Source organism: Pygocentrus nattereri, chromosome 7, assembly GCF_015220715.1.
Source record: "Pygocentrus nattereri isolate fPygNat1 chromosome 7, fPygNat1.pri, whole genome shotgun sequence".
Taxonomy (NCBI): domain Eukaryota; kingdom Metazoa; phylum Chordata; class Actinopteri; order Characiformes; family Serrasalmidae; genus Pygocentrus; species Pygocentrus nattereri.
In genome coordinates this window covers 575,746-603,624 of record NC_051217.1, presented here as the reverse complement: position 1 = coordinate 603,624, position 27,879 = coordinate 575,746, and the positions used below count along the sequence as shown (strand labels likewise).

The following is a 27,879-nucleotide window of genomic DNA, read 5'->3' as shown; positions in this document are numbered from 1 at the left end:
TAGCAGCATCTCCATACTTGCCAGGATCGATCTCCAGATCAAGCAGCTGGGTTTGACAGCACGTCACAGCTGACTGCTGGAACTGAGCAGACCATGACTGAAGTACCGAGTCAGGAAACGGGCAGGGGGGGTTAGTCAAGCTCATCTGGAATGAAGGAAGAAGGAAAAAAGCACCCAGGAACCAAAGTCAGCGTGGTGGTAAATATGGCTTTACTTGCTCAGGCGCAGCCACCACTCAGAGAACGGTGCTGTCTTCTTAAACTTAAAGCTGCATGAGAACAAGACATGCAACACAAGGATATAACCAGCGGGGTATTACAACATTAAAGCAGCACCACAATTTATTCAGGTGGTTAAACAGCCAAATATCCAATCTGTAGAAATGTCCAAAGCTGGCACAAACAGAACAGCAGATGTCAGATTACAGTAAACACCTTCTTTACTATTCCCGTCTCATACAGGGTAAACTGATCGATACCAATCGAGCTCTTGGAGGCAAAATGAATGATCAAACATTTTACTGAACAAAATATTTTTTTTTTTTTTATTCCAAAACATCTAGGGTAAAAGAAATGGGTGTAAAATATACAACATAATAATCCAAGCACAGGGACCAAAATTGAAAACAATGGAAAAATTACAAATGATCCATATTCGTTGTACACAAAACAAGAGCTAGGGCTTAAACGCGAACTTGGAAAAACAAGTTTAATAGAGCATTTATGTGCAAGCCTCGGACATTCACATCTGCATGACTGACGCTTAACCCTGATCGGTATCAAACATTACTAAAACAGTATTTCAACAGCATCAAAACCATGTGAGTTTATTTATTATACACGGCGATTACCTGCCTAAAGCTGCGGTAGAAGATTAAGGTGAGTCTCTGCTGTAGCGGACAACACGAGGGGCGTTCTGAACAGAAACGTGAGAAACAAAAACTCAAAAACTATTCGACCACGTTTGGGTTTTTTTTTTTTTTCTTTTGTTTTTTTTAAAGAGATGATGCACAAAAACATACCGTCATAATATAAATGACCTAAGGAAAGAAAACGAGATAAATGTGGGTCTTACACAGAACCGATATCTGACGGCCAACACAACCAGCCTTGAGAACCTCGGGGCAAAAGGCATGTTAATCCCAATGTGCATGGCTTTCCTCAGGGGCATGCCAGCATTCTCAAATTAGTACATCCCTAATAGCAGCTCCAGATCCCCACAATCAATAAATCTGAACAGGAGTAAAGCCAGACGTCATTCGCATTTAGGCTACGTAGGGGAGAAGACGAGGAACCATACGGATGGAGATGAATCTGAGAAAGAAAAAATAAATAAAAAAATAAACCGGAGCCACTCGCCTTTTAAACAGCACTCGCAAAATTACTTGGGAGAACATCGACAAGAACAACCCCAACAATGACCAAATCTATTTATAGCACTTCAAAAACAAAAAAACACTTCTGCATCAACATCTGGCCACCCCATTCAGAGCCTTCGCCACCAGCTAAAACGAAAAACCGCATAGGGATCTGACATTCAGCTCGAACAACAACAAAAAAGCTATATGGCCCATGTGATGGAGGATCAGGGATTACCAATGAGCAATAAGCTGATAAGGCACTTTCTGTAAAGGTGTCCTTACTCCACTGAGCAAGCAGTATCCTCTCTCTGACTTAACAGCGTTTCCAAGCGTATTAACGTCGCTCAGCTTGAAACAAATACAATCAGCCGAGCTGAACATCGCTACTGGTTTCAGTCGGTCTGCTCAACATCAATCAAGTAAAGGGGGGCCGAGAGAACAACAAAACTAAATCTGTGTGATGAAAGTGATTGAGAAACAGCGCTCTTGAGGGAAGGCTGCAGACAGAAAAAAAGACCATCACAAAGACCACAGAGAACCAGCATATAAAAATAGCAAGAGAATATCGATGCAGATAAGCGCCACATAAACGTCTACGCCCTGCAGACCCAACCTGAACACTGCAAGTTAAACAGCCAAATGCCTTTCACTGGAAAATCTGAGCTTCTACATAAACCAAGTGTTGCTTATTTGGCAAAAGACGTTTTAACATGAGAACGAACTGACAAAGCAGGACCCTTTTTCCCCATTTTTGCAATCATTTGTGGTCTAAAATGATGCAAAATGTATGGATTACGTCTCCAATGCTGGCTGCAGTCAGATATGGTGGCTTCCTCTGAACACAAATGACTTGATTAAGAAAGGAGTTTATAAACATAAAATCAGTGCTAAAAGTCTCATGGTCTTGTGAGGATAACACAGAAGCTCCTATGATTTGTGTAGAACTTTCTCATATGATGACGAAAATGGAGCTCAAAACAACAGAACAGAAAAGCTGGATCGAGAGTGCCACGAGGGTTATTATCTGAAAGAAGAGGTGCAACTGAGGGCTCAAAAGGAAATGTAGTGCAGTGTTATCATACAGAACATTACGGTCTCTGGGTCTGGACTACAAGTCCCATCATGAAAGCCACTCAGGGCTGTCTGTGCTACTCAGCAAAGCGTGGTCAGCTGTACAGGCAGCGGGGACAGTGCAGAAGTGCGTGAACGTCGCCAAGATTGCAGAAGGAGGTGCTGAGGGACATCAGGATGGCCAAACAGGAGCACAGGGCACTAGTGGCTGACCAGGCCCTGTAGCATCATCATGAGGCGGCGGGCATGCTTGCTTTGGGGGCTGTGAGGGTCCTGCTGCAAAAACTGCAACAGCTTCTGCCGCACCTGGGACAACACCGCGCTCATGTGGTCTCTGGTGACCGGGTCCCCGTGGTCCAAGTTCATCACTGCGTCCTCAAGATAACTGTACAGACACAAACAGTTGCATCAAAATTAACATGACAGTCAGCAGCATCACGTCTCATAATACAGCAAATCTTTCCCGTCTAAATCTCATCATGATTTGGCAACGCTTATATCACCACCTGTGGACGTCACAGCATCAGTGGAATAATGCAATATCCAATAAACACAGGCACTACTGCCGCTGATCGGATCATCATAAGGAACAGCAACTATAATCAGCAAAATCCATTAGGTACACCTGCATTTCCAGCTCCAACGTTTGAAAAAGCAACACTGTGCCAATCATTTAATGTAAGAACATACAGTCCTGTGCAAAAGCCAGTCAAAGCACACATTAAGTACCACGTTACTCATTTTTCAGGAGATTGTTTTTAAGAAATAAGAGAATTTCCTTTGAAGCCTGCAGTCTAAAGCTATTAGAAGATACAGAGAAAATGGGACTTGTAACACTGCAAGACCTGGGCTTCAAAACTGTTACCATCAGTCAATTAAATCGCTCATTTTTGAGGGAGGAGGAGGAGGAGGAGGAGGAGGAGGAGGAGGAGGAGGGAAAAAAACCCACAGGTGTTTCTCTCTACGGTGAGAAGACAACTCAATACTATGAGTTAGAAAAAAAGTGTAGCTGTCAAGAAGCTGCGACCCAGAAAAGGAAACGGACAAAAATAAGAAAAAACTCTGAATACAAAAAAGCTGCTGATGTTCTTAAAACAATGGTCTGACCACTCCAGAGCCCAGAGCCCAGAGCCCAGAGCCCAGAGCCCAGAGCCCAGAGCCCAGAGCCCAGAGCCCAACGTTACTCGCGTTCAGGATTACTTGGTACTGTAAGCGGCAGCAAATGCAACCAACTTTTAAGACTGAACTCTGGAGATGGGGAAAATAAAATCCCTGTAGTTTTTAACTGTAAAATACTGAAAAAATAATGAAATAGTGAAATGGCATTTAGCTGTGGAAGCCTCCGTGCAGTGCTCTGTTAAATGTGATGAAAAACGAGTTAATGGGCATTAAAATTCTGACTGGACATTAAAGAAATAAGGCCTCTTTGCACAGTAACATTATAGCCAAAAAGGCTTAAATCTTGGTACATGGCTGACGTTACTGGTACTATAACTCAAATATCAAGTAACAGTATATCATGAAATTCCTATCATTTCCATCATGTTTTTCTGGTAGAGCAATCTCCTTTAATCTCTGCTTTTCAGATCGTTATTAGTTTGCTTTGAAGCCTAATCTCATTACTTTCGAGAGGCCCCTTCCACTGAGACAGCACTCCAGCAATTAATATTGAATTGGAGAAGCAGTAGTGATCTTTGATATGCCCTGATTAAACTCTCACACACACACACACACACACACACACACACACACACACACTTAGCATAGAGTCCACAATCTTTTAACAGCTGTACTAACAGAGGCTGTTTGCTGCTTGTTAAACGCCATTCTGGGACAAAGCATTTTTCCCTTTGTGTCTCTAGGCATTCAGGGCTTGATAAAACCTGGTAAAGGATTAGTAAAATGCCACCTGTCCAAATGGGGGGAAATTCACCATCTGCCTTTCAAGTATAACGACTTTACTCTCCGATACTGTGGGGGCTCCCTCATCTTCCAGCGCAGGGTACACAGAGGTCATATTAATTACCTTACAAGCACTTGCTAAGATTAAAGTGCCAGATTTTAAAAATAAAAAAAGCCTGACATTCTCAGTGCTGTGTGCCACGTCCTGCTCCAGATGGCTAAGCTCAGAGGCCCTGCATCAGACTGTTCTGATTCCACATCTGTAGAGCCTGTTCCAATGCATTTAAACCCTTGCTGCTGAGTTCTCACGGGTAATCTTCAGGCTTAAAAGCCATTAGCCTCTCATGTTGTAGAAATGCAATGTTCACATTTTGACCCTGTGATTCACATCAACCCCTCCTACTCAGCAGCTGATCTAATTAAGATAATTAAAGAAAGCTAAAGCATATGGCTCAATACATTTTCTATTCAGGTCCTCATCAAATACAGAACCCCTTCCACACATCAAGGCTTCCACAGGCTACCTTTAATATCCGTCAGAATCTTCCACAACTTCACTGAAACTAAAGCACCTGCCTAATTAGTAACAATGCACACATAGTAACGCACGATCCTATGGGCAGTATCATACAGCCACATCCGTGAGAGGAATTCAGAGATGGCCTTGGCTTCCGTAGCAGAGCAGTAAAGGGACTTGGCAGCATGTGAGGAGAACATTAGGCTGTGATTGGAGGGAGGCCGGCAGTTCTCCCTCAGCACACATATCTAGCCTGGCCAGCCTGGAGAGATCTTTAATAAGCCTAGTTCAATCCAACTCGACGCAGCCTGCCCATCGTGCCTGGGAGTTCCAGCGCAATGGCCATTTACTCAAGGTCATCATCAGAGGAATCAGGCAGCCAGGATTAGAGACTGATACTAAACACTTAAAGCATCCTTGCCACTGGATTGAGGGCTACCTTGCCTTACACCTAATTTACAAAGAGTCATAAAATCCACTTAACAGATTTACACTCACCTGCCCAAAAACACATTTTGCTTTAGGTGAGAGGGATGTTGCCTCTTCCGTAAATACCTGAAGAGTAAATGATCCGACTACCGTGTGCTGAGAGCCGAAGACAGAACAGGAATACAGAGAGACTGACCTGATCTTGAGGTCTGTGCGTGTGGCCAGGCTGGTGGAGAGCTGCTGGATGAGCGAGAGCAGTACAGCCTGGTGCAGGGGGCATGGATGCTGGCCAAACACCTGCTGCGAGTCGATGGTCTCGCATACATACAATACTAGGTTTAAATCAGCTGCGGACAAGGCCTAAAGGTAAAAGAAGAGTCAGGTTCATAAAATTAATGTGCTACGCTTGCATAGGTCAATAACTAACCTGAAACTGAATAAACTAAACTTGACCAAAAACATCCATCTGTTCTTAAAAGCCCTTACTCCCGCACAGAGGATTTCCTAGACTCAACGTCCAGCTAATGTGTTCTGTAAGCATGTTTGAGCAGCGCCCTCCAGGATCAGAACTACAGGCCTACTCTGATTTCTGTCTGTACACGCATGTTGCATAATATGCATCAACGCCACTTTTCTGACCTGCTGGAAGGCCTCGTTGAGCTGGCCCTGCTGCAGCAGTTGCAGGATGCTGGCCTGCTGGGCCTGGTAGTCGAGGTGGGCAGTGGGCACAGGGGTCCCAGCAGCTGAGCGCATGGCCTGCATGATGCTGGAGGTGACGGCTGCCTGCTGCTCCTTCATGGCCAGGCTCACCTCACCCTTTACGATGCGCTGCACCTGCGTCAGGATTGAATCCTGCAAACTGCAAACACATCATAGCAGTAAAGATCACAGTGATATAGCAGAGCCAGAATCACTCTCAGTTACAGGGATACCAAGCAAGGCTAATGTAATGCATCACACTTACTGGCAACATTGGCTTTCAGTACAGTCCTTTTGCAAAACTGCACCAGGGGAGTTTGTTAGACTAGCACCTCGTAACTTAACAGAGCAAATATGTTGCTACATAACGCTGTACACAGAATCTCAAATAAGTCATAAGGAGAGGTAAAAAGGAAATGATATACTGATATAAACAAGTTCAGCCTAGAATATTCATATTAAAAGTCAAACTGCTGACTCAAAACGTGAGAGATGTGTTACAGCGTGTTCAGTATTTACAGCTGAACAAAACCACATGGATTTAAACTCTGTAATGGCTCCAGATGGAATCACTGGTTTAGTATTCATAAGGCTGATACAGTAATTACTTAAAGCTGTGCTAAGTGAATACAAAAGCAAATTAGTACAAAACTGCAATTATAAATTGTTTTTGCACCACAGTACAAACACTGGAAGGGGAGACTTTAATAAGCGTCTTCAACTCAAGTATAATACTACATAAAGCAAAACACTGTGAGAGAGACAAACAGGCTTTATTGGCAGAAATTAAATCCAAGCTTAAGCAGGCTTCTGCATACTAAATATTTACACATCGCCTTAAGCACCAAATCAATCTGAACCAGAGCAAAGATTATAATGAGAAAGGAAAAGATGAAGAAAAAGAAGAGAAGAGAAAAAAATCTGCGCTTCTAAGCAGTGCCCTTCACTGAAGTTTCAATAAGTTTTGATTTCTGACTGAAGGTGGAAATCAAATTTCCACTAAATAATCGGCGTGCATGGCTTACTTTCCCACAATCATGTGGAGCTGGTGCTGAACCTCAGAGCGCACACTTGCTGCTACAGTGGTGGCCAGCTGATCTTGGGAACTCTGTAGAGTGTCAATCATCTGTTGTAGCTGACCAATAACAGGGTCTCGTGTATCCTGCTCACGCTGCTTCCTGTTCTTGACATGCGTCTCCAGCTGCTGAATATCTGTTGAGGGTGAGAGGCATTAGTAATGCAATCCACTTAAAATCATAACACCATCACAAAAGCAGACAGACGGGGGGGGCAGGGAGAACAACACTGACTCCACAGCAGGTCAAGTGTTTTAATTCTCTTATCTAACCTCTTGTAAAATTCTCTAAAACAGGGGATTTCAGATAAGACCATGACATACCATCTGTTCGATTCCCCAATATACTTATTACGCATATCTTTCCACTTGGATAAACAAACAAATACCAAAAATCTCTCAGCAGGCCCATGCAGCCACGCAGGCTTGGCTGTGGATTTCAAAAGGAGCGTTCAGGTTTGTTGGTTCTTACACTCGTGGGTTCCCTGTTTAAAGCTGTCATTGATCTGCTGGAACATGGATTGGCAGCCACGCTCGAACACAGGGAGCACAATGCTCTGGAAGGCATCTTTGTAGGCTGCCTGGATGGGACCCTGCATGGCCTCGGCTGCAGCCCGACCAATCGCATCCGTGGTATTCTGAGGAAGAAACATCAAAAAAGGGAGAAACGTGACTTTATCCACTTACAGCAGGTGCGTTTCTCAGATAAACAGTTAATTACACCGCGCGGAGAAAGAAATATTTAAACTGTCTTGGTTCTCTATATATTATAATATAATTAGTACACTCAGCGGCCACTTTATTAGGTAAAGGTGTTCAGTTGCTTGTTAACACAAATAGCTGATCAGCCAATCACACGGCCGCAGCTCACTGCATTTAGGCCTGTAGAGGTGGTCAAGACGACTTGCTGAAGTGCAGACCGAGCATCAGAACGGGGAAGAAAGGGGATTTAAGGGGCTTTGAACGTGGCGTGGTTGTTGGTGCCAGACGGGCTGGTCTGAGTATTTCAGAAACTGCTGATCTGCTGGGATTTTCACACACAACCATCTCTAGGGTTTACAGAGAACAGTCAGAAAAAGAGGAAATATCCAGTGAGCGGTCAGTTGTGTGGACGAAAATGCCTTGTTGATGTGAGAGGTCAGAGGAGAACGGGCAGACTGGTTCCAGATGATAGAACGGCAACAGGAACTCAAATAACCACTTGTTACAACCAAGGATTGCAGAACACCATCTCTGAACACACACCACGTCGAACCTTGAAGAAGATGGGCTACAGCAGCAGAAGACCACACCAGGTGCCACTCCTGTCAGCTAAGAACAGGAAACTGAGACAATTCGCACGGGCTCACCGAAATCTGACAAGAGAAGACTGGAAAAATGCTGCCTGGTCTGACGAGTCTCGATTTCAGCTGCGACGTTCAGGTCGGGTCAGAATTTGGCATAAACAGCATGAAAGCATGGATCCATCCTGCGTTGTATCAGCGGTTCAGGCTGGTGGTGATGGTGTGATGGTGTGGGGGATATTTTCTTGGCACACTTTGGGCCCCTTAGTATCAATTGAGCATCGTTTAAATGCCGCAGCCTACCTGAGTATTGTTGCTGACCATGTCCATCCCTTTATGACCACAGTGTACCCATCTTCTGATGGCTACTTCCAGCATGATAATGCACCATGTCACAAAGCTCATATCATCTCAAACTGGTTTCCTGAACATGACATTGAGTTCACTGGACTCCAGTGGCCTCCACAGTCACCAGATCTCAATCCAATAGAGCACCTCTGGGATGTGGTGGAACGGGAGATTCGCATCATAGATGTGTAGCTGACAAATCTGCAGCAACTGGGTGAGGTCATCGTGTCAATATGGACCAAAATCTCTTTCCAACACCTTGTTGAAAATGTGCCACAAAGAATTAAGGCAGTTCTGAAGGCAAAAGGGGGTCCAACCTTTTACTAGCAAGGTGTACCTAATAAAGTGACCGGTGAGTGCATATTGATGCATTGCTTCTGGAAAGTGAACTGGCACAAAACAACAAATACTACATGGCACAACACATCTAACTTAGCTTCTGCCAAAAAACAAGTCACAGGAAAACTCATTACACTTCAGTCATAACAGGAAAACAAGAATTTAAAACAGCTCTTTGAAAGATGAACTGCACTGAAATATGACCAGGGTTATAACTCCAGGCTGACTATGAAGGTTTTGCAAGACATGCAGCGTGAGAAAATCTTACAAGACACACCTTAGACTTGACAACTTTGATGACGTTTTCCTTTAGTGTTCCCTCCACTGTGGTCAGCTTAGCGGCGATAGTGTTACTCATCTGCCCAGTGACAGGTTCCAGACTCTTTGAAATTGCTGCACCACAATAAACAGTAACATTATAAACATCCCTCCATTCAAACCAGGTCCCAAAACCTTTACTTCAATAATTTAGTGGTTCTTATTGCAGTGTGAGTGCTTTCTGTGGTGCGTAGGACTGAGGCTGAGAACTATTAGAGCGCATAAGAGAACCAGGAATAAAAAATGATTACTTTTCCTTATTAAAGGGATCGCTGAGCCAAAATACTAAGAGCTTTATTAATCAGCACTATTAGCACCCAATCAGCTAGCCTCATCCCTTTAAGTTGACAAATAAAATTAAAAAAAAAAAAAAAAAAAAAAAAAGAATAGTTAGAGTATGACTGAACGGTAACGGTCAGCAGATGGCTCTTACTCTGTGGAACGGTCTTCTTCATCTCCTCGCGCAGCACTTTGTCCAGGCGGCTAGAGAGTGTGGTGCCCAGAGTATGGGCCAGCTGCTGGGCCATGTGCTCCTGAAGCTGTTGGCTACGCGCATGCCCCTCCGCCAACACTCGCTCAATTCTCCTTTCTGACACAACAGTCAGTCATGGACAAACCTCCAAACATTGTTTGAAACCAATCCCCGAGAAAGGCATTAAGCAGAGTAATTTAACTTGAATACATGGTGCTTTAATAACAGACTTCAGAAATGTGACTTTCCTGATTCATCATTATATTATGCATTTTTCAAAGCATTAATTAAAGCAACTGCCACCAAAATCAAAACGTACTGTACAATACAGAGTATATTCTTCTCTAAAAGATTAAAATAAGATCCGATAACAGAAAGTGTTCTTATTGATTATTATCTGCAGTGTTTTCAGGCCTCATTAGCCTAATTTATCTTCACTCTATAGAAATTTTGTAAAAAAAACCCTTTCCAACAGGTTCCCTCTAGTGGAAGGATACGTTCTTGCTCCTGCTGCGTGAGCAAGACATGCTCAACGTGGGCCATAATGGAGCTCTGAACAGCGTCCATGTGGCCCGTAACCCTCTGCAGCAGCTCCTGCTGGCTCTGTCGCAGCTCAGACAGCTCCCTCTGCTGGCTCCTGAGCAGCAGCAGCAGCTCCTCCTGCACCTCTGCGCTCAGCTGGACCGAGAACAGAGACACATGCAGACTATATGCCATAAAGACTCACAGGGCACTTCTGATCCCAGAACACTTATGGGTTATGCTGGAGCTCATCTAGGTCTTCACAGGAACATTAACCACAGCTCTGACAAATCAGCTTCCCTCAATAGCTTTACATTACTGACTTCAACAATGTGCCCTCATCTCTGTTCCCTAACAGGGCAGGGCTTATTTCTGTGTAATGAAATCAAAATTAAAACTGAGTGTAGTGTCTGGAGCAGGGGTTTTAAATTGCTGAAGGATCCAATGCAGTCCAGTGCAGTCTGATCATTATCCTGTCAAAATGCACCTAATTAACAGCTGGGTTCAATCAAGTGAAGTGATATTTTAATCCCACAAACGGGGAAATTCCACCGTGAAGTGAAACACCACATACACACTAGTGAAAACACACACTAGGGGGCAGTGAGCAGTGGGCAGCCCTATCCACGGCACCCGGGGAGCAGTTGGGGGTTAGGTGTCTTGCTCAAGGACACCTCAGTCATGGACTGTCGGCGCTGGGGATCGAACCGGCGACCTTCCGGTCACAGGGCCAGTTCCCTAACCTCCAGCCCACGACTGCCCCGGAAATTACCGGATTTAGTGGGTGTGTCAGAGCAGGGAAAACACCAAGTCGTGCAACGTACCAGAACAAGGGCTACACACTCCTGGTCTAGAAATTATGCAGGGCGAGTAATTTGAAGCAGCATGTAAAACAAGTGCATGACAACTTCTACCAAAAACAAATCATAACACAATTCATCACTTCAGGCACTAGAGGAAAACAAATGTACAGATCTGAATTCCTCTACTCCTCTTGGCTTCATTTTGTAATGATCTTACCTGGTTATCCGCCTGTCTGCACTGCAAAGACTCACTAGCGAGGAAACAAAAGCGACAAGTTAACAGTCAGGGGTACTCGCGCTTCCCATCACAGTAACCTGCACAAACACATGCTGCAGCACTCAGCAGTTATCTTCTGCATGTACAAGTTTCAAACTGATGCAGGCAGCTTACCCATCATCTTTCTTGCTCTTGCGCTTGAGTTTTGGCGAGCCTCGAGGTGAGGTCTTCCAGTCCTTCACAGGGAGCCTGTGAGAGGCTCGAGAGCCGCAGTTTCCAGAGGATGATGCCAGACTGGCCACCTCGTCATCGTGATCACTGTCCAACAGTACGGACATGGCATGGAAAATCAGTCACACTAACGTTTATTCGTATATGTATATGTTAGCAATTTTGAATAAAGTCTTACTTTACAGACATTTAACAAATTCTATTTCGTGCCATCACATTTTAATTTTAATCATGGACGTCAAACGACTGCAGAAAATGAACCAGTTAAATCACAGTTAAGAAGGCTTGAGACTAACTGTGATGGTTCAAGGAAGCAAGCAAGCTGGCTGGATTTGCCTTTCCATCAAAATCAGGTGGTCACATTGAATCAAATTGCAAATGAAAGTAAAACCATATCGACCCGTTTTATAAAGTGCACTGTAGCTACTTTATTGAGAACGCCCCACGTGCTTGCTTGGTTTGGGGGTTGCCGTGCTGCCTACCTCTGTTCTGCACTGGCATCCTGGCTGTCATTCTGGGTAAGGTGGTAGGTGCGTCTGTGATACGGGGATGACATGTGCCTTTCCTTCAGGTCCTCTCTAGAGCTGGAGATTTAACATCGTTGTCAATATTTCAGACTTGCTCAGCAGTCCTACTACTGTGGTAGAGAATATGCTCCACAAAAACCTTGAAACAAACAACTAATCTAGGATTTTGCTGTTCTGCAGCCTACTGCCGTATTTGTGCCCTGGAAAAACCTTAATTTTTAACAATTTAAAAGCAGAAGACAAAGTAAACATAAAATTATTTCATGTTATCTGGAAAGCTGTTTACCATGAATTCTATTTCTCTGTAAAGTCTCTTTCCCATTTACTATTCCCAACTATCACATCAAAACCTGGTTACTTGTCAATCATTAACATCACCTACCAGTCTCCCAGGCCATTGTCCCGCAGACTGTTGCGCGTTTCACGTGTGATGTCCGGTGCTGCGGGCCAGCTGCGGTTCGGACCGCTATCAGGACAAGAGACAGCAGCTGCTGCAGCGGCGTTTTCCTGCGACAGCGCCGTCTCCAACAGGGATGGCGTGTTGCTGAGTCTCTGTTCACTGTCCCCGGCTCCTCCACCCAGTTCCAACGGCAGCAAGTTGTGCTCGGAGCTGTTGCGGTTTCGTGGCGAGAGCAGGTGCAGGGCTGAGGCAGCCGACGCCATGCTGTCTGCATGGAGACCCTGGAGTGGGTCGCGTGCCTCGGCAGCTGCTGTGCCCCCCAGACCTCTCTGCAGCGTCTCCGAGGCGATCTCTGGGATGTCCTGCGACATGGCTGTGGAGGCGGACGAAATGACGTCTGGGGAACGGGCCCTGGTGGGGGAGGCCTGGGGCAGGATGATGGGCTCAATAGCTTGAAGGTCCAGGGAGAGGGGAGGGTTCGGTGAGGGCAACACCTGCGTAGGAGGGAGCGGAAAGGGGAGGGGAAGCACATGAGTGTAGGAGGCTGCCTCACATAACAGAGAGGCCTCGCGCAAGAGAGATGGTGAGCGGACAAGTGGAGGAGAAAAACCCTGAAGTGTGGTCAGGTGAGAGGCACATGAGGTGAGGAGAGAAGGTGCCGAACAGAAAAGGGTTGAGGGCGTGTTGCTTCCGTTAAATTCAAAGGCAGAACTCTAAATGCAAGAGCCAGCAGCAGACAGGCTGTTACACAGGAGAATTACTAGCTAGATAAAACGCCAAAAGGTGAGATTACGCAGTAGGAAGGTCCCTGACTTCTCCTTCTACTGGCCAGTTATCCATCTAACCCAGGAACCCTGTTTTGTGAAATAATCCGTACTGGTCGTATCACAAAAACCTCCTAAGTCAAGATCTGATTAGGTCAAAGTGACATCTTTCAAATTCATATTACCAAAGAAAATCTTAGGAATTTTACCCTAATTCACTTAAAGGAGGTCAATAGATCAATTGTTATGACTGTTTCCAAGCAGCCAAGCCATACAAGCACAGCTAAAATGGTAATGCAATCAAAATAAACACATTTAAGTTATAATACCGACAGCTACTGCGCAGAAAATGAGAAAACAAAACTAAAGAGTGACGGACTGGAAGCTTTACTAACACTGATCCATCTAGTTAAGAATATTGTGAGTGCTGTTATTATTGTAATACGCCCTGCTATTCCTGCTAATAAAGAGCCACACGTTTAATGCCGTTTCCTTATTATTTGCCATTGCTGCAATATTTTATTTGCCATTGCTGCAATATTTTATTTGCCAAGATTTTATCTACATTACCAGATGCAAACAGCAGGAATTAACCTCATTTTTATGAACTGTAGAATTTAATTAAGTGTACTTACTTAATATTCACAACTGAATATTTATATTACCAATTATTTACATCATCAATATTTGGTAATGTAAATAAATGCAACCACATGCTATTCTCTTTCAGTAAAATGGCCATGAGTAAAGGTGGAAGCTTAAACTACAAGTCAGGACACAGTTGGGGTTATTCAAAGGTTTGGACAGTATTCAGAACATTTTGTCTAGTCTGGATGCTTCTGAAATACTGTTTTCTTATCTGCAGTGGGAATAAGATCATGAACTTAGGAACTTTTATGTTATAATAACTACTACCCTACATTTTCAGCCTTAGCTGAAACTGTCATAGTGACTAAGCAGGTTTCTGTAATACGGCCCTGGGACCACAACAGGGTTTCGTATATCATTATTTGTAAAGAGTGATATCAAAACACCATCTCAGGTCTAAATGCAGTTACATCCAAGAAAATAATGACTGTATAAATTCTCTAAGTCCATAAACAAAGTTACTTTCATAGGCTGTGCCTTTAACTTCGTTCAAGTACACGGTGCTGGCTGGATAAAGTACCTGGATGTTTTCACCAAGGCTAGAGATGAGGATGGAGCTGGATCTTGGGCTGCTGGTGCTGGCACTCAGGGCGAGGCTGTTGCTGGCTCCATCTGCACACAGCTTAGGGCTCTGTGTGAGGTCCTCCGCAGCCCTGTAGAAGAGCCAGAAGACACAGAGTTTAAAATGTTTATTTATTAAGCGACGGGTCAACAAAATGATACTAACATGACTAATAATGATCGGCACTGATATCACAGCATTATGCAATCATCAGCTACAGTATCACTGTATGGGTGAAGCATCCCTTCAAAACACTTTATAAACACATTTTACCTTTGAACCAATGTTTTATAATACTTGGTACCCACCTTGCACCACTGTCTGAGCCGCTCATGGCTGTTACTATAGTCAAGCTGCTTGCACTGCTGCCAGGGGAGGCTGGCACCTGATGGTGAACACGGACAGAACAGATGGACATCATTATTATAAAAGCATGCTAAATTAATACATATGTAACAAGAATAACAAACAACCATCCTTCATTTAAAATCAAAGAAGATATATAATTAATATCATTGTTTTTCATCTTTGAAAGGAATTAGTTTAGTTCTGCTATCACCAAGTTAAATTTCAATCAGCAGTAAAAACTTTACATTTTCAGACTCCAGATGAAATAGAGTAATAAATAAAGCTTATGGAACATGGCTAGCGAACAAGTGGCTTACAGATGCACTGGGGGTCATAAAGGCGTCCGGTGTCATAAGTTTGGGCATGGCCGAGCCAGCAGGACTCAGGAAATCAGCGGGAGCCGGCAGAGCAGGGATTTTACACAAGTCGCTCTGCGAGCCACTTCCGCCGGATTCCTTATCCGAGCTCAGTGCTTCAACGCTCAGATCTGTCAGAGGATCTGCAAAACCTGCAGAGCATAAACAGAAAAATCAGAGCAAAAGACACGGGCATATAGCCCACACAGCAGAAAATCCTGGAACTAAGCTCTACTCAGTTCAGGTATTACGAGGGAGATTAGCGGTTAGAGCCAGGAGAAAAGTAATCAAGTGTGCAATAATCCGCAGCCGTACCAAAGCCATCCTGGGAGCCGGAGCATGGAGGCATGAAGAGGGAGGCTGCAGCACCCTGGTTGGGCTGGAACCAAATCTGCACGTCCTGGAGGGACCTGTGGGCCAGGAGCCAGTATTACAAAACTGCTGCTTGTTCTCACTGTAAGTTTACAGCCAGAACGCAATGAAAATTTCATGACCCTGCATGAAAGGATTAGGATCTCACATCGCTAAATATAAGCAGAAGCCCTGAGCTGTACAGGCTAATGAGAATTTTATTTACAATGCAAGGCCTCGGGGATAAACATGATAGTTTGGCTCAAAATTTGTAGAAATTATGGGCAGTCCAATCAACTCACTTTGTATGCACGCAGTAAAGCTTGATCTGGATTCCTGATTTGGACGCTGAGGGTCCCTGGCTTCCTTCTGTGAACACCAAAAAAATTTTATAATTTTTTCTCTCCACAAAATCTGCAGTATAATTTTTTTTTTGACAGAGATTAAAGCTAGCTTTGAAATAAATTCACTATTAACAGGGAGCCTTCCTCCAAAATGCTTTTCAGTCTGGCACTAAGCTGTATATAATTAAATGTACTTTCTTATATATAAGAAATAACAATATAATAACAAAAAAAAGAAACATCAGTTTGTTAATTTCTGCCTTAATCTGTAGCAAAACAACCCACTAAAACACTAATGAAGGCAATTCATTAGAACTAGTAGACCTAACCTGCAGTCATGCTTTCGCTCTCCTCATCCGGGGGAAGGACTTCGGTGTGGCGCAGGCGGGCATGACTGACGTCCTTGACGCCAAAGCTCAGTACAGGATGCGTGAGCAGGAATTCTGAGACAGCAGTGAAGCTTGCACGTCCCTTGTCCTGATCCTGGAGCAGTTCCATTACATACAGGACCTGCAGAGTCAAGAGTGCAGATCTAGGATTAGTCTGTGCCAGGGGTCAGCAACCCGAATGTTAAGAAGACCGTTTAATACCATTTATTGTTAAAATTGTATTAGAACGGCGAGCAAAGCTTGTTTTTACTGCAAAGGAGGATCTTTTCTTTTAAAAATCTGATTCTGCCCTGGAGCCGCAACAGGGCAGTAGAAGAGTGGCATGTTGCTGACCCCTGGACTACGCCCTTGAGATTTTAATAAGAATATTTTTTAAACAGCAGTTTGCTGCAGGTAACATGGTACAAAGCCACACATTACAGAATCATAATTGCTTTTTATTGTAACAGTACATGTAAGAGATGGTCACTGTAACTTGTACAGTAACATGGAAACATCTAGGAGCAACAACAGTTGAGCCACGACACAGGAGATCATGCAAACTGACAGAGTGCCTCTAATAGCAACTGCCTCTAATAGCACCATCAGCACTGTGACTTTCATGAAAAGAGTTGCCATGGCCAAGCCGTTGCACACAAGCCTAAGATCAATTTGCACGAAGGCGAGCAAAAGCTGGAGTGATGTTGAAATGTGTTCTCTGGAGTGATCAATCACATTGTTATTTGGCAGTTCGATGGACAAACCTGGGTTTAACTGACCCCAGATCTACCTATGCAAATGCACAGTGCCAACAGTAAAGTTTTGGGGAGGAGGAATAACGGCCTGGGGCTGTTTCAGAGTTTGGGCTCAGGCCCTCAGTCTCAGTGAAGGGTAGCGTTAATGCTGCAGCATAGACAGAGCTTTTAGACAATTATACGCATCCAACTTTGTGGAAAAAGTCCTTTCCTTCTCCAGCACGAACGCACCCCTCGCCCAAAGCGAGGTCCATAAAGATATGATTTGACCAATTTGATGTGAAGGACCTGCAATGACCTGAACAGACCTCCCAACATCAGAGTCGGACCTTACAAACGCTTTTTTCGACTGAATGGGCACAAATGAGCGAAGTCTGTAACAGGCTCATACAGGTGTGACGATCAGGCGTCCGCATACTTTTGGCTATTGTGTAAGTAACCACTAGTGAGATGACCACTCAAAACAATCCCATTAAAGTTTAAGAGAAATAACTTGTAAACTGAACACGACTCCTTTTCTGGAGCAATTACTATAACACTAAACAGACACCCCTATATCGACAGGTGACTTGATCCCAGACCCTTAAAAGTTTAAACTTTAATGTAATTAACAGCAAAAAGAATGACTCCTTATGTTGCCAGTTGCTAAGACAGCGTTTCAAAATGAATATTCTGCAGCAAACAATCCGCATAAACAGCAAATCTCCTGTCTTTGGCTCTATAGTGATGCTTATAACATTAAAATTTCATGCTGTAGTGCAGGTACTGCAGTTTGTCTAGCAAGCCACGTTAAATGGCAAGCCATTAAAATCAGTGTGAGTGAGTGTGTTTTCACAGCAGTGGAGTGAATAATGGATAAGAAGGCACAGACCTTTCTCTGCACGTCTGTGAGGATGAGGTACTCAGCAGACAGATCCAGACTAGCTTTCAGGCTGGGCAGGACACTAGAGTTTAACGGGTCAGGACTAAACCTGGAACATAGAAAACAACGAGAATGCTTGTGGCCATCAAGGGAAAGACCTGCTGTTATTTTGGAAAATCTTCCATCTTGCACTTGACAGTTTTATAGGTTACCTAAAAGAATTTTGAGTAATTGGCTGCTTGTAGAAACAATCTGAACTAACATCCTTCAGCATCTTAGAGCTTATGTAAACTTTTGGCAAGATTTTCTTGTAGAAAATGAACAAACTTGATAGTCTGCAGGCAGGTCCATGATACCGTGCACCACATCTTCAGCTCCTGGTTCTGATCTGCTCCTGTGATTAAGAACCTCCAGAACGGCACTCTACAGCGCAGCAAAAAAAACAGCACATATGAGCAGCAGCATGCATTCTAACGCTGTGCAATCAAAAACTACAAAGCCTGCTTTCACATTCCCTACCACCAATAAAGAAATTCTCTTGTTATTAGTTTCTAATCAGGATTTGAAGCTCCTGGTGATTGAGCTGGAGCTCCTAGGCTGTGCAGTCACGTACTCTGGGTCTTGCTTTTTGTGGTTGTCGCAGAAGAGGAGGCAGGAAAGAGGCCTTCCGTTATGGGGCTGCCACTCATGTAGGCATCTTCAGGACAGAAAGGGTCAAAGTGAATAATGAGAGAATTGCAAACTGACCATTACGAATTCAAGCAGAAACAGAATCGCCCTCAAACAGACAACATGAGAGAGGTAGAATAGTAACTATATTAAGCTGTACTTCCACAAGCTTGCACAAAAAATGATAAAGGAGATAAATATTAAATCCTGTCATTTACCAGGTGGTAAACTGACAAAAGCAATTAATCAACCGTTATACATCTTCCTCTTCATAAAGCTAACTTACAGAGCCATGGCAGTAAATTTGGTAGGTGTACCTCGGTTGGTCCTGTCCTTCGATGTAGATTTGCCAGAATTTGACATAACCATCGTGACTGGCCGTGGCCAAGACGGTGCCATCAGGTGACAGAGCTCCCTCGCTGATGCGCTGCACAAAGGCAGAAAAAGCAGTGATGAGCTGCACCACACTAATCACTGTATTCACCAACTCAGTGAAGTTGAAAGCATACAAGAAGCTAATGAGATTAATACCGCTGTGTGTCCTTTAATGGTTATGAAGCCTTCTTTAAGCTCTGTGGCATCTACAGGCCATGAGCTGTTGCTGGAACGGAGGATATCAAGGTCCCAAACCTCTGCCTACAGGCAGACAAGCCAAATGAAGACATTGTGAGTAAAGAGACAGCTTTAAAAAAAAAAAAAAGAGACTCAGATGACAGCGTCGACTTCTTCCCCTCGATTTGTTTTCGATTGCTATAGGGTCCTGAATGAATACTACTGATGGTCAATGGAAGAACAACAGTGATCGTTTTGAGTGAGAGATTTTATATTTCCTCTGTCAGGAATAACGAGATGCAAAAAGCAGTTTTCTATCAACAGTTTGTTTATGGTGATGCCACTGTCAATGACCACAAAGTCTGAAATGCCCACAGTCTTAATCAGGCAGCAGTTGTTTTTCTAGCTTTTAAGTCTACTTGAAATGACAATACGTTTCAGGTAACAATCAAGTTACACACCTTTAGAATAACTGGGATATTTTTAATAATTGTTAGAGTTAACAGCCCCTTTAAAGTAAATAAAGAAGACCACTGCTTACCCTGTCCTCATGCAGCAGGGCCAGGGTCTGGCATGAGTCCTCCGGGTTTTCCTCATTGTCCTCAGGGATGAAGGGGCACCAGATGAGCCTGCGGTTGGAATTCAGCGGCGTGTCCTCAGGCCTCCGGATGTGCACAATCACTTCGTCTCTGAGAGACATGGTTAAGGTTCGACAAGGCAGCATTTCTTCCCTTTCTAACAAACTCTCACAATTCTACTAATGAAGTTCACTCACTGTAAGAGTGCACGCCAGACGGGACAGGCCTAGGTCAAATAACTGAACGGTCAATCATTCAAACTTATTCTGGTAAAGAAAGATACTGTATTTTGCTGTCGTGGCCGGTGAGCTGCCAGATGAACATGTTACCAGCCTCATCCACACAGCCCAGCAGGTTAGAGTCAAGGTGCGCGAAGGCTAGATCTGTGACTGCCCCAGTGAAGCCCTTCAGCAGGGTCCGCTCTGTCGAGCCCAGCCGCAGCACCCGAATCATAGAATGGTTGTTGGTGCCTGCAAACGCACAAAAATCTGTACATAATCTCTACAATGAGTAATATTTCCAGCTCATGATTCATGAATCAAGATTCAGGTACTGTTAAACATGCATATTGAAAAAACAGCTACACTAATTTATCAATAAATGCATAATAACCTAATAAAAATAAGGTATTAATACAGAAGACCTTTAACAAAAGCACATTATAAGGGAATAAGGTCAAGCAGGGTAACTCGCAAGCATATTAAAGCAAGTCTGTAACTTAAGACTGTTGGAAATAAACGATTTAATCGCAGTTTAGAATAAATAAAATGCAGGAATGGAAATCGGTGTGATCTTATTTTACCTGAAACAAGTTACAGGCTATTTTACCACAGCTAAATTCAGTTGTAAGTATTATGGTATCGGCTCTACTACAAAAAAAAAACTAGTACAACATGTTACAAGCACTAAAGGTTCAGCATGAAGAAGAGTTTTTCTACTGTCCCAGTTTTGAGCTCCAAAACCAGTACAGTACATAATCTAATTCCAGGAATTTATTCTGGAATTCTAAATTATTCTGTTTTGTTCTCATATATAAACGATGTGGCCAAAGAAGGCGACTCTAAAACGTGGCACGTCATCTTCAAAACAAGTCGGGTTGTGAAATTTGTCTTACTATACCTGCCCCGGTCATTATTATAATTGATATTATTATAAAGTTATATTATTATTATAAAACGAAGGCTGCTGGGAAGAACAGCTCAGCCACAAACGGAAGACCATGTAAACTCAGAGCGAGGCCAGTGAGCGCTGAAACACATGGCATCTGCCTCTGGAAGAAACACCATTACATGAACTCTCCACCAAGAGCTTCATGAAACGGGTTTCCACGGCCAAACATGGGCACACAAGCCTAGAATCACTATGTGCAATGGCAAGCATTGATTAGAGTGGCGTAAAGCATCCCACCCCTGGAACAGCAGCAGTGAAAATCTTGTCTAGAGTGATGAATTAAGCTTCACTCTCTGGCAGTCTGACGGGCGAATCTAGGCTTGGCAGATGCTAAGTCCTACCTACCCAAACACATAGTTCCAACAGTAAAGTTGGGTGGAGGGGGGATAATAGTATAGGGCAGTTTTAGGCCCCTTAGTTCCAATGAAGGGTAATATTAATGCCACAGCATAAAGACATTTTAGACAATTATATGCTTCCAACTTTGTGGCAACAGCCTGGAGAAGGCAAAGCACGGTCCATAAAGACATGGATTGATGAGTTTGGTGAGGACACGCTGCAGTGACTTGTACAGAGTCCTCACCTCAACTCCACTGAACACCTTTGGGATGAACTGGGACAAAAGCTCTTTTGACCAAATGGGCAATTCTCCCAGCCACCCTCTAAAATCTTGTGGAAAGCCTTACAAGAAGACTGCAGACTGTTACAGTCACAAAAGGGAGGGACTGCATATTAATGCTAATGGTTTGTAGTATAGGCTCATACAATTGCCACAGTCATGTGTCCACATACTTTTGGGCATAGTGCATTTCAAACAGCCAAGTCTAAGTGTAACATCATCAAGTAAGGGGGAAAGGATTTTGTCCGTAAAGTGTCTAATCAATAGAAAACTCTGCTACGTTAATACATGCAGACAAAGTTAACTTGGTTTGGACGCTGAAACCAGATCAATGCCCGATTTGCAGAGCAGTATAGACGAGAAAACGCCAGACGGGCAAAGTTTGTGCACATGCACTTACCTCTAATGGCATATGCCAAGTATGCATTAGACACTGCTATTAGATTGCCGTAGTAATACTTGTGCTCCCAATCATATTTTGCCACTGGTTGAATTTTAACCTGCAAGATATGAGCAAATAAAAATTAAAGTTCAGGATATTTTATGTGTGTGTGTGTGTATATATATATACACACACACACACACACACACACACACACACACACCATATCAGTAATGAATAAAGTTTATAATGTAGAACTTTCGAAAGGATGAACTCACCTTGTTGCTCCCTCGAGCTTTACTCTCAATACTGGAGTCACGGCTGGCGATAATCTCCACGTTGCCAGCAGTGATGGCAACGCACGTAGAGCCATCATCCCCAGACAAGGAACTGAGGATTAAATGATATGCACACATTAACGAATCAATAAAGATGCCATTTAGTACTCGTTACAAATACGTCTAGTTCTGACAAACACAATACAGACGCAGACCACTTAAAGACCAAGACATCTTTACAGTTATTTATTGAATACAAACATTTTGATCTTTAATATGAAACACAAAACTATTAAAATGCATAAGTGTCACAAATTTCTCAAATTAAAAAAAAAGAATAAACCTACATTGTCTGAATGTCTTGTGTGTTCATTTTATCCGAGTTGTGAGCCGTTGGTTCCACCACTGCAGTCCGAACTCCTGCTCCAATAAGATCAGCTCCCAGCAGTCCATTCAGCTCTCCATTAAAGGAGGTTTTTCTTTGGCTCTCAACTGGTGAACTGGCCTCTGTCGAAAGAGCAAACAAGGTTTCTCTCAGGTACCACTGGTACCACCACCACCACCACCACCACCACCCTCACAGACACCAGTTCTTGTCACTTGACAGCCAAGGATTTCAATTTCTAACGCATCTAGCCAGCTAATAAAGAGCTTCCCAAATTCCCAAATCCATTTGTAAGAATTCGGAATAGGACAAGATTTTTGAAAAGAATATCAGTTCATGTTCACTGAAAACTACATTCTGACTTTTCAAACAAACGTTGAATTAAACACAATATAGCACTGAATGTGTAAAACACAGTTCACTGGACAATATTCTTGAAAAAGGTCTGTAATCTGCTCTGGAATCCAAAACCTTTCATTCCAGCTATTTCACTCACTTCACCAAACTACTAACCTACCTGATCAAAGGGATCAAGCCAGTTCACAGGCCTTTCTTCACATATGAAAAGCTGGCTAGCTTAGCGTTACCTAGCTCCTAGAACCACATATCTAACTAACACTAACAGGAAACTCTAGGATAGCTGACCATCTTACGGAACTAGTAATCTAACTGAACACTATGAAATATAATCCTGCCCTTCTACTTCCGATGTTTCATCCTGCGTTAGAAATGAAAACATGACAGAATGCAAATAAACTTCAGCGTAAATAAAACATCTTAAGAGCCGTTATTTATCCACCATTTATTAACCTACCCGACTGACCGACCAACTCATCCGAACTAACCTAACCGACTGACCGACCAACTCATGCGAACTGACCTAACCAACTGACCGACCAACTCACCCGAACTAACCTAACCCACCGACCGACCAACCAACTCATCCGAACTGACCTAACCGACTGACCGACCAACTCATCCGAACTAACCTAACCGACTGCCCGACCAACTCACCTGAACTAACCTAACCCACCGACCGACCAACCAACTCATCCGAACTAACCTAACCGACTGACCGACCAACTCACCCGAACTAACCTAACCGACCGACCGACCAACCAACTCATCCGAACTGACCTAACTGACTGACCGACCAACTCATCCGAACTAACCTAACCGACTGACTGACCAACTCACCCGAACTAACCTAACCGACCGACCGACCAACCAACTCACCCGAACTGACCTAACCGACTGACCGACCAACTCATCCGAACTAACCTAACCGACTGACCGACCAACTCATCCGAACTGACCTAACCGACTGACCGACCAACTCATCCGAACTAACCTAGCCTAACTAGACAAGATGCAACTGGTCAAGCTGATCAGGCGAGCGGGGTCAGTGGTCGGTGTGGAACTGGACTCTGTGGTCAAGGTGGTTGAGAGAAGGACGTTACACAAACTGCTCTCCATTATGGAGCATGATGGCCACAACCTGCACACCATCATCAGGGACAGGAGGAGCAGGTTTAGTGGCAGGTTGCTGTCACAGAGCTGCTCAATTCACAGATTCAGGAGATCCTTTGTCCCCAGAGCCATCAGGCTCTTCAACTCTTCCCAGGGGGACCAGCAGAGAAGGGGGGGGGGCTGAATCTCATGCTTATCCTGTGTTTATTCATCTGCATCTCATCTCAGGTTATAGATTTTAGATTTTTTCTATTTGTATATCTGCCTGTAGAGAGGATCTGGTTTATTTACTCTTGTTATATGTCTAGACCCGTTTACTGTTATAGTGTTGTGCACCTGCTAAATTTCTTTCAGGATCAATAAAGTATCTATCTATCTATCTATCTATCTATCTATCTATCTATCTAAGTATGTATAAGTATCCAAGTATCTATGTATCCAAGTATCTATGTATCCAAGTATCTATGTATCTATCCAAGTATCTATCTAAGTATCTAAGCATCTAAGTATCTATGTAAGTATCTAAGTGTCTAAGTATCTAGGTTTGTATCCAAGTATGTATCTAAGTATCTATCTATCTAAGTATCTACGCAAGCATCTAAGTATCTATCTAAGTATCTAAGGATCTAAGTATGTATCTAAGTATCTAAATATCCATCTATCCAAGTATCTAAGTATCTATCTGAGTATCTAAATATCCATCTATCCAAGTATCCAAGTATCAAAGTATGCAAGTATCTATGCAAGTATCTAAGTATCTATTTATCTAAGTATCTAAGCATGTGTCTAAGTATCTAAATATCTATCCAAGTATGTATCCAAGTATCTATCTATGTAAGTATCTAAGTATAAGTATCTATCTACGCAAGTATCCAAGTATCTATCTATGTAAGTACCTAAGTATAAGTATCTATCTATCGAAGTATTCATTTATCTAAGTATGTATCCAAGTATCTAAGTATCTATCTATCCAAGTATCAATCTAAGTATCAATCTAAGTATCAATCTAAGTATCAATCTAAGTATCAATCTGTCTATGCATCTAAGTATCTATTTATCTAAGTACGTATCTAAGTATCTATCTATGCAAGTATCTAAGTATAAGTATCTATCTACGCAAGTATCCAAGTATCTATCTACCTAAGTATTTATTTATCTAAGCATGCATCCAAGTATCTACGTATCTATCTATCCAAGTATCTACGTATCTATCTATCCAAGTATCTACGTATCTATCTATCCAAGTATCTACGTATCAATCTATCCAAGTATCTACGTATCTATCTATCCAAGTATCTACGTATCTATTTATCTATGTATGTATCCAAGTATCTAAGTATCTATCTATCCAAGTATCTAAGTATCTATCTATCCAAGTATCTACGTATCTATCTATCCAAGTATCTACGTATCTATCTATCCAAGTATCTACGTATCTATGTATGTATCCAAGTATCTAAGTATGTATCTATCCAAGTATCTACGTATCTATTTATCTATGTATGTATCCAAGTATCTAAGTATCTATCTATCCAAGTATCTACGTATCTATCTATCCAAGTATCTACGTATCTATCTATCCAAGTATCTACGTATCTATTTATCTATGTATGTATCCAAGTATCTAAGTATCTATCTATCCAAGTATCTAAGTATCTATCTATCCAAGTATCTACGTATCTATCTATCCAAGTATCTACGTATCTATCTATCCAAGTATCTACGTATCTATGTATGTATCCAAGTATCTAAGTATGTATCTATCCAAGTATCTATCCAAGTATCTAAGTACATATCTATCCATCCAAGTATCTAAGTACATATCTATCCATCCAAGTATCTAAGTACGTATCTATCCATCCAAGTATCTAAGTACGTATCTATCCATCCAAGTATCTAAGTACGTATCTATCCATCCAAGTATCTAAGTACGTATCTATCCATCCAAGTATCTAAGTACGTATCTATCCATCCAAGTATCTAAGTACGTATCTATCCATCCAAGTATCTAAGTACGTATCTATCCATCCAAGTATCTAAGTACGTATCTATCCATCCAAGTATCTAAGTACGTATCTATCCATCCAAGTATCTAAGTACGTATCTATCCATCCAAGTATCTAAGTACGTATCTATCCATCCAAGTATCTAAGTACGTATCTATCCATCCAAGTATCTAAGTACGTATCTATCCATCCAAGTATCTAAGTACGTATCTATCCATCCAAGTATCTAAGTACGTATCTATCTATCCAAGTAAGTATCTAAGTACGTATCTATCCATCCAAGTATCTAAGTACGTATCTATCTATCCAAGTAAGTATCTATCTATCCAAGTAAGTATCTATCTATCCAAGTAAGTATCTAAGTATATATTTATCCAAGTATCTATCCAAGTATCTACCTATCTATGTAAGTATCTAAGTATTTATTTATCTAAGTATGTATCTAAGTATCTATCTATTTATCTAAGCATGTATCTAAGTATCTATGTAAATATCTAAGTATCTATCTAAGTATCTATTTATCTAAGTATGTATCCAAGTATGTATCCAAGTATGTATCCAAGTATGTATCCAAGTATGTATCCAAGTATGTATCCAAGTATCTATCCAAGTATCTATCCAAGTATCTATCCAAGTATCTATCCAAGTATCTATCCAAGTATCTATCCAAGTATCTAAGTATCTATCCAAGTATCTAAGTATCTATCCATCTATCCAAGTATCTAAGTATCTATCCATCTATCCAAGTATCTATCCAAGTATCTATCCAAGTATCTATCCAAGTATCTACGTATCCAAGTATCTATCCAAGTGTGTAAGTATCTATTTATCTAAGTATGTATCTAAGTATCTATTTATCCAAGTATGTATCCAAGTATCTATTTATCCAAGTATGTATCCAAGTATCTAAGTACGTATCTAAGTATCTATCCAAGTATCTAAGTACGTATCTAAGTACGTATCTAAGTACGTATCTAAGTACGTATCTAAGTACGTATCTAAGTACGTATCTAAGTATCTCTCCCTCCATCTGACCGATCGTCCGAACTACCGAGTTGTGCTGCTGCAGATGTTAGCTTGTTGTGCTAGCAGGCTGAGCTTAGTCCAGTCAGGCTGGTTCCGCCTCTCATTTCGACCCGTCCAGTTAAACAGCTCGCGGCCTGGGCAGAGCCGCGTCGGCGCTCCGGCCGTGTCGGCGAAGCGGCCGCTGAGCAGCAGCAGGAGCCGCAACGCGGGGGCTCTCCGCGCCGAGAGGCCGCAGCCGGGCGCGGGCGCTGAAGCTAAGCTAGCTGCGGAGCTCCACCCGCCCCGTTCCCCGGAACCTACCGGCTGAACCACTGGGTCGGTCCAGTTTCAGGATGTCTCGAAGGTGCTGCGTCGCACCCTCTATATCTATGTTGGAACTGGAAGCCATGAGGAGCGCAGCCGGCTGGAATGTCCGCCTCAGTGGGTCTCTCTCTCCGCGGCGCCCCTCCGAACAGCTCGCCACTGCGTTCCCACTTCCGCTGGTGCTCCTGCTCTTTCACTCCCGCCGCGGAGAGCGCCGATCTTTCAGTTCCGCCCTCACGCAGGCGCCGTCTGTAGATGCTCTGCAGCCTTGCTGTGAATGGGTGGGGGGAGGGAGGGGTGTGTGGGGGAGGGGGGAATTGAGAGTCAGGGGTCTTAAATCCTTAATGGGCCCCTCATACAGGCAGTGAGACAATCATACAGCCATGACTCCCGGTTCCAGTGGTGTAAATAGCTCCTATCAGCACGACACAGACTCCCATTAATCACCGTCTCAGTCTGAATAAAAACCCCTCCAAACCCTTAACCCTCCAAAAAACAAACTTCACAGGAAAAAGGGAATGGAGATTCCACTGTGTTCCCCCAGATTCATGCAGAATTAAATGGTCGAGA

The 27,879-nt window shown here is 43.0% G+C and overlaps 1 protein-coding gene across 1 annotated transcript; it reads right to left on the bottom strand.

Moving 5' to 3' along the window:
* Positions 1-187: 187 nt before the first annotated feature.
* Positions 188-27,500, bottom strand: edc4 (enhancer of mRNA decapping 4). Its single transcript, XM_017717148.2, has 29 exons — positions 27,307-27,500; positions 22,467-22,626; positions 22,120-22,231; positions 21,860-21,959; positions 19,954-20,140; positions 19,634-19,781; positions 19,072-19,176; positions 18,858-18,967; positions 18,485-18,568; positions 18,199-18,294; positions 17,881-17,980; positions 16,216-16,396; positions 15,845-15,911; positions 15,507-15,601; positions 15,153-15,343; positions 14,796-14,872; positions 14,446-14,578; positions 12,496-13,007; positions 12,069-12,170; positions 11,530-11,673; positions 11,356-11,389; positions 10,311-10,491; positions 9,775-9,930; positions 9,301-9,416; positions 7,526-7,691; positions 7,004-7,190; positions 5,919-6,138; positions 5,476-5,639; positions 188-2,816 (listed from the first exon to the last, which is right to left on the bottom strand). Exons 1-29 carry the CDS (start codon positions 27,392-27,394, stop codon positions 2,633-2,635), a joined length of 4,200 nt encoding a protein of 1,399 aa, XP_017572637.1. The 5' UTR covers positions 27,395-27,500; the 3' UTR covers positions 188-2,632.
* Between the last annotated feature and the right edge of the window lie 379 nt (positions 27,501-27,879).

Coding starts and splice junctions, on each gene's coding strand:
- edc4 (XM_017717148.2), bottom strand. CDS start 27,394: ATGGCTTCCAGTTCCAACATAGATATAGAGGGTGCGACGCAGCACCTT. Junction 22,627..27,306: donor CCGACCCAGTGGTTCAGCCG/GTAGGTTCCGGG, acceptor CTCTTTCGACAG/AGGCCAGTTCACCAGTTGAG. Junction 17,981..18,198: donor ACCTGCCTGCAGACTATCAA/GTTTGTTCATTT, acceptor TCTATGTTCCAG/GTTTAGTCCTGACCCGTTAA.